General features: G+C 51.3%; 1 protein-coding gene and 1 non-coding gene across 3 annotated transcripts; one reads left to right on the top strand and one right to left on the bottom strand.

Moving 5' to 3' along the window:
• Positions 1-249: 249 nt before the first annotated feature.
• Positions 250-6,707, top strand: POLR3D (RNA polymerase III subunit D). 2 transcript variants are annotated; one of them, XM_043927727.1, is made up of 9 exons: positions 250-384; positions 614-783; positions 1,752-1,795; positions 2,998-3,149; positions 3,314-3,438; positions 3,834-4,002; positions 4,660-4,925; positions 5,633-5,785; positions 5,944-6,707. In XM_043927727.1, the coding sequence occupies exons 2-9, from the start codon at positions 619-621 to the stop codon at positions 6,064-6,066; spliced, it is 1,197 nt and encodes a 398-aa protein (XP_043783662.1). In that variant the 5' UTR covers positions 250-384; positions 614-618; the 3' UTR covers positions 6,067-6,707. The 2 variants fall into 2 exon arrangements, with proteins under 2 accessions (XP_043783662.1, XP_043783663.1); XM_043927728.1 differs by having other exon boundaries at positions 259-426.
• TRNAR-CCU lies at positions 5,441-5,513 on the bottom strand. The gene has a single exon. It is a non-coding gene; the product is annotated as a tRNA-Arg (tRNA).
• Positions 6,708-7,199: the final 492 nt, after the last annotated feature.

The following is a 7,199-nucleotide window of genomic DNA, read 5'->3' as shown; positions in this document are numbered from 1 at the left end:
GCGAACTCCCACGTTGCGTCCAGGCGGCCTCCCGGCCCCCAGACCTGAGCTGGGCGCCCCCACCTTATGCCCGGGGCCAAGACCCAGCGAACGTACCCTTCCTTTAGACCCTTCCCCTCTTCTTTTTTCGCCCTCTCAACCCAGCTTTTCCCGACTCCGGGAAGAACCGGGAAGAGAAGGCGGAGGGGAGCGAGACGCCGCGGGATAAATACTGTGGCCCGGCCCCGCCCACCGACCTCACTTCCGCCCCGCGACAAGATGGCGGCGCCCGGGCCCTGCCACGCAGACTTCCGCCCGGCGCCGAGACTCGGAACACGCTGCGCGTCGCGTCGGAGGTGAAATCGGGACCCGCGTGGTGTGGAACTACAGCCTGGGTGCGGAGGGGTGCGTCTTTGCCTCGTGCCTGGCCGGGGGCCTGGGGAGAAGGCGAGCCGAGGGCCCTGGCCGGGGTGGTCGGGGGAGTCCCGCCACGTGGGAGGGGGAGGAGCTGAGTCGCTGCGGGAGGGACGCGCCGACTGGGGGGCGGGAGGCCACGTGGGTGGGGTTCCGCTCAGGGTCCGCGAGTCCTTCCTCCTCGAGTGACTTCGTTACCCCTTTTCGTCTTCTTTCCCAGGCATCATGTCGGAAGGAAACGCCGCGGGCGAGCCCAGCGCTCCGGGAGGACCCCGACCCCTCCTTTCTGGGGCGCGGGGGCTTATTGGGCGAAGGCCGGCACCTCCCCTCACCCCGGGCCGCCTTCCCTCCATCCGCTCCAGGGACCTCACCCTCGGGGGAGTCAAGAAGGTACCCGACGGCACCTTTCTACAGAAACCCAACTACGCTGAATTCCAGGCACCGGGGGGTTTGACTGTAGGGCCTACCGTGCGCCAGGCGTGGTGTTGGGCCTTGAGAATCTGGTCTTCAGACTTCGCCTGCAATTTCTGGGGAGTTTGCCCTGCCTTCAGGTCAAGATACGGGGTCTGAGATGTTGACATGGCTCTCAGAGATGGCTGAAGAACAGAATCCTAGTTAGCTCAGAAGCAACTTGAGCAGGGTTTATTTCCTTTTGGTGTGTCTTGGATACCTTTCAGAAACCCGTGATAGCCACGCAGACATAAACTTTGCTTGCAGTTTAAGAGCGTTCTGAATTTGCCCTGGATCCCAGTGTGCAGACTTCTGGTCCAAAGTATTGAGTCTTAGGTGTGATATTAGAGCCTCTGTGTCTTCTATTATGTTTGTGACTGTAGATGTGAAGGGTAGACTGTAAAGAGAGTGGGGAGGATGACAGAGCATAAAACAGCCAGTTTTTGAAGACCTGTTTCACTTTGTAAATTCTGGTGGCAGTCTAACCCAATCATCAGTTTGTGAGTGCTGGCAGATCTGTCTTTCCCATTTGAACCTTGCTGGTAGAGCTCATTCTCTATAATACTGTCTGGTCTTCATAGCAATTTGAAGATGAAGTGTGAGAGTAGGTAAATTCCTCTGCTGTTAGAGTCATGAGGGCTGTCCTTTCAAGAGGCAGAGACTGAGGCTGCCATTTAAATGTTTTTTGATGCCCCCTTCTGTATATAGCTTCACCATCCCCTTGGCATGACATTCCTCCTTTTCAAGCACCTGTCCATTTCAGTAGATATTTGACAACAGTATGGAATGTGCCGAAGAGAGCCATATTGGTCTTCATCCATAGAAGATGCCCTTTGGAAGTTTTTCTTTTCCTCTGTACTTTGGGACCAGAATTTACCGAATCAGTGACTCCTGTATTTTACTTTCAGAAAACCTTCACCCCAAATATCATCAGTCGGAAGATCAAGGAAGAGTAAGTAGCTAGGCCTCCTGAATACTCGCGCCTTGTTTGTGCGTGTGTGCTCAGTCCCTCACTTGAGTCCGACTCTTTGCCACCCCATGGACTGTAGCCCGCCAGGCTCCTCTGTCCATGGGATTCTCCAGACAAGAATACTGGAGTGGGTCGCCATTCCCTACTACAGGGGATCTTCCCAGCCCAGGGATTGAACCTGCATCTCTTGTGTCTCCTGCATTCTTTACCACTAGTGCCACCTGGGAAGCCTTGCCCCTTTGTTTACTTACTCTGAATTTGGACCTTTGGGGAAATAACTAAGTAGGTGGCTCAGAAGTTTAAATTTGTAGATTTAGTTCTTTTTGGTAGTGATTGCCGACCCTGGCTCCCAGGTGATTCTAATGTGCGAGCTTTAAAAAAATACTTATGCCTGGGAATTAATCCTTAAAATTTTTTTAACTTATTTGCAATGAAACAGTGATTATCTTTTTTTTTAACTTAATTTTTTTTTATTAGGGTATAGCCATTTAACAATGTTATGATAGTTTTAGTTTAACAGTGAAGGGACTCAGCCATACATATACCTGTATCCATTCTCCCCCAAACTCCCCTCCCATCCAGGCCTCCACATAACGTTGAGCAGGTCCTTGTTGGTCATACATTTTAAATATAGCAGTGTGTACAAGCAGCCACAAGTTCAATTCCTAAGTCTCTGAGTCTCTTTCTGTTTTGAAGTAAATTCATATGTATAATTCCTTTTTAGATTCCACATATAAGGGATGTCATACAATATTTCTCCTTCTCTGTCTAACTTGCTTCAGAGAGAGATTATGTTTTATAGCCAGAGTTGAGAGCCAATAGTTTGGGCAAAGATGGGTCAGGTTTTCCCTTACATTCTTTTGCATTTCAACCTTCCTGCTTTCAGTCAATACCAAAAAAAAAAAAATCCACATTTGGAGGCAATCTCTGTAATTCACCTTTTGTGTTATAATTCTAGTATACACTCTTCAAAAAGGTAAAGTACAGTAAACTGAAGGACTCTGCCTCATCAAGGAAGTGAAAAAGGTGCTAGACCACCCACACAGGTGGGTGCTGTTCTTCTCACGATAGGGTTGTTGGCTCATAAACTCCCCTCCGGTGGAGCAGAGTGGTGTGGGAGAGTGAGACCAGTTCTTGGATGCAGGTGATGTCAGTAGTTTCCTTTGACCCATTTGCTTTTCCAGGCCCAAGGAAGAAGTAACTGTCAAGAAAGAGAAGCGTGAAAGGGACAGAGACCGACAGCGAGAGGGCCATGGACGGGGCCGGGGACGCCCAGAAGTGATCCAGTCCCACTCCATCTTCGAGCAGGGCCCCGCCGAAATGATGAAGAAAAAGGGTACAAAGCTGCCAGGGCTCTGGGAGGAAGGAATCAGTGGATTTCAGTCCAGACTGCCCAAGAGAAGGACCAGGGTGGTGGTATCCCCCGCTTGCTCCCAGTTTAGCCTTCCTTGCTGTCGGCTCCTCACTCACTCCTGGTGAACTGTGGGTGGTTTTCCACAGGGAACTGGGATAAGACCGTGGATATGTCAGACGTGGGGCCCTCTCACATCATCAACATCAAAAAGGAGAAGAGGGAGACAGATGAGGAAACAAAACAGATCCTGCGCATGCTGGAGAAGGATGATGTAGGTACCAGCAGACAAGGGGAAGGGGCTGCTTTTGTGATAAAAAGCACTTCCAGGGAACCAGGAGAGGGGGAAGCTCTCTAATGTCCCGAAAGTCTGGTGAGCGGCAGGAATCTTTGATTGGAAAAGAGCTAAGGTGGACTGTGGGCTCCCCAGGTGGCTCAGAGGTGTAAAAGAATCCACCTGCAGTGTAGAAGATGCAAGAGACACAGGTTCGATCCCTGGGTCATGAAGATCGCCTGGAGAAGGAAACGGCAACCCACTCCAGTATTGTTGCCTGGAAAATCCCATGGACAGAGGACTCTGGAGGGCTACAGTCGGACACGACCGAGTGACCGGGCAAGGTGGAAAGGTATGCCGGCCCTGCTGTGTGACCCCCGACTTTTCTTTGGCAGTTCATCGATGACCCTGGGCTTAGGAATGACACTCGAAATATGCCTGTGCAACTGCCGCTGGCTCACTCGGGCTGGCTTTTTAAGGAAGAGAATGAGGAAGCAGATGTTAAACCACGGCTGGCCGGCCCCAAGGAAGAGGATATGGAGGTGGATATGCCTGCTGTGAAAGGTACTCTGTCAGTTAAGGTATCGTCTCCTTTCCTCCAGCTGTTCCCGCAGGAGCGAGCCTGCCTGACTGCTGCTGCTAAGTCTTGTCTTAGCACTTCCCAGCCCCTGATGAGGATTGGTAGGCCCAGCCTCAGCTACCTGTTTTCATTTATTTAATTTCTTTTTTAAAGAATGAGTTTGTTCCTTTTTTTTAAGGTTTATTAATTTTTGGCTGTGCTGGGTCTTCATTGCTCCACACCAGCTTTCTCTAGTTGCAGCAAGTGGGGGCTACTCTTTGTTGTGGTGTGCGGACTTCTCATTGCAATGATTTTTCTTATTGCCAAGCACAGACTCTAGGGCGTGCGGGCTTCAGTAGTTGTGGTTCCTGGGCTCTAGAGCACAGGCTTAGTAGTTGTGGCACATGGGCTTGTTGTTCAGCATGTAGGATCCTCCCCAGACCAGGGTTCAAACCTGTGTCCCCTGCCATTGGCAGGTGGATCTGTAATCACTGGGCCACCCTTTTAAAATAAGTCACACAAATATTGGGCCCCTCTTTCTAAGCACAGTTTCCCTCCAGCTTCCTGGCTGAGGGACGGGAGCAGACCAGGTGGACGGGATGGTGTGGTGAGGTGGCTGGAGGTAGCCTCTGATCGCTTTCACGTTCTGTTGTCTTGGGCAGTAAAAGAGGAGCCCCGAGATGAGGATGAGGAGGCCAAGATGAAGGCTCCTCTCAGAGCAGCCAGGAAGATCCCAGGCCTCCCGAAGGATGTGTCTGTGGCGCAGCTGCTCAGGGAGCTGAGCCTCACGCAGGAGGAAGAACTGCTGTTCCTGCAGCTGCCGGACTCACTCCCCGGCCAGCCACCCACTCAGGACATCAAGCCCATCAAGACGGAGGTGCAGAGCGAGGACGGGCAGATGGTGGTTATAAAGCAAGAGAAAGACCGGGTACGCTCACCAGTGAGGGCTGTGAAGATGCGCGGGATCTGGAGGGGAAGTAGCCATCCCGAGGGGGAAGCAGAGGGATGTCGCCCGTGGTGAAATTTGAGAATAATATGCGTTCTTGCTGCCCGCAAGGGGCATGGGGCTTTGTGCTTCAGCCCAAATTGTGTGTGTGTTTATTTTTCACAGTGAACTGTTCTGAACATAGACAAATGAGAGAATATAAGTTCTCATGTACCATCACCTAGTTTCAGCAGTTACTGGTATTTTGTCCATTTATCTGTGGTTTGGGTTTTTTTGTTTTGTTTATTGACCAGTGGCAGGCATTCCCAGGAAAAGACCCTCTCTGGGAAGCTCATTCTTTGTTTGTTTTTTTTTAATGTTGTTGTTTTTTTAAAGGGCTTCCTTGGTGGCTCAGATGGTAAAGCATCTGTCTGCAATGCAGGAGACCCGGGTTCAATCCCTGGGTTGGGGTGTTACTTGTGGCATGTGAACTCTTAGTTGTGGCATGTGGGGTCTAGTTCCCTGACCAGGAATTGAACCTGGGTTCCCTGCATTAGGAGTTCAGAATCTTAGCCACTGGATCACCAGGGAAGTCTGGGGAGCTTGTTCTAACCTTTGCTGCTGATACCTCCCTTTGGGAAAGGGTTTGTTCTTGAAGGATGGAGGAGACAGTTCCTCACCCAGTTTCCATCCCCTGATTGTCTTCACAGGAAGCCAGGCTGGCAGAGAACACTTGTACCCTGGCTGACCTGACAGAGGGACAGGTTGGCAAGCTGCTCATCCGCAAGTCAGGGAAGGTACAGCTCCTCCTCGGCAAGGTGACTCTGGACGTAACGATGGGGACCACTTGCTCTTTCCTGCAGGTGAGAGTGAGCCCGGTCAGGGTGGAGGCTGTTCAGGATGTTGACAACTTGGTGCTGAGCATGGGGGAAGGGCTCTTGGGATCATCACATTAAAGTCTCAGGACTGAGCAGTGGGATGTGTGGTCTTGCCTTTCATCTCCATCTCTGTTGATTGGCAGGAGCTGGTGTCTGTGGGCCTTGGAGACAGCAGGACAGGCGACATGACAGTCCTGGGACACATAAAGCACAAACTCGTCTGTTCTCCCAACTTCGAATCCCTGCTGGATCACAAACACCGGTAAAGCGAGCAGATGGAGGACGGTGGTGACTGTGCCCACGACTGCTGCCTGCTCCAGACGTTTTGTTCTCAAATCTGTTCGACCCAGAAGGGGCCTGTTTAGCCCACCCACTCCAGCCATTGTCCCAGTTTTCCCCACAGGGCCCACACGTGGCTCCCTTCCACGGTGGCTGTGAACGGCATGATGACCTTCCCACAGTGAGGAAATTGCACACCCTCACTGCTAGGGGGTTGGTCCCTGCTATTTATTTTTATATTTATGTCTTAGCTCTTCAGCGGACTGCACCCTCCCCAGGCAGAGAAGGGTCGGTCTGGGCAAGGACAGGCTCCTTCTCTGGGGACGTCTTGGTTCTCAGGGTAGGAGACGCTATTGCTCCCTCCTTCCTCCCAAGAGGCAGCGCTTGAGAGAGATCAGAGATGTCTGGAGTCTGAGACTCAACCTCAGCTCTGTCCATTACTAATAGTGTGACTGAACAAACTACCTAACCTTTCTGAGCCTCAGAGTCCTCATCTGACAAATCGAGGACAATACCTACCTCACAGGGTTGGCGTGAGGATGCTGTGGAATACTGTCGATGAAATGTCCTTGCACAAGGCTGGACATACACTGTAGGAGCTCAATAAATGTTAGTTTAGTTTTCCTTCGCCTGAGTGTTTTCAAACAAAAGAGAGAGTCCAAGGATCTGTCAGAAAAGGTGAATGGAACTGCTTCTCCCCACATTCTTACTCCATGTCCCATCCCTCTGGACTGATGCTCTGCAGGTTTGGGCCTGGGCCTCTCTGTGCCCTTTTTTCTCCTGGGTATCTTAGGCAAGCACTTCTTGTTCATTGGTGTGAGCCCCTAGCCATAGGTGTCATCAGAAGAGAGGGAAGCGAAGACTTGACTCCTCCCAGTCCTACAGGTGCCTTCGGGGTCACGGCGGTCCTAGGACTCACTGCTCCCACCCTCACCTCTTCCAGCTCCACTTAAACTATCTCTTAGAAGAAACCTGTGACTGCTCGTTGATAATAATCACCCCACCAACTCAAATACTGAAAAACAACCCCGGGCGAAAAAGAAAGTGGAGATGATTGAATAATGACCTCATCAACACTTGACAGATGAACGCTCACTTGAGAAGCTTTAAGTTTGAGACT

Source organism: Cervus elaphus, chromosome 16 (assembly GCF_910594005.1).
Source record: "Cervus elaphus chromosome 16, mCerEla1.1, whole genome shotgun sequence".
NCBI lineage: Eukaryota > Metazoa > Chordata > Mammalia > Artiodactyla > Cervidae > Cervus > Cervus elaphus.
Note: the sequence above shows the minus strand (reverse complement) of the source record. Positions and strands in the feature narration are given on the sequence as shown.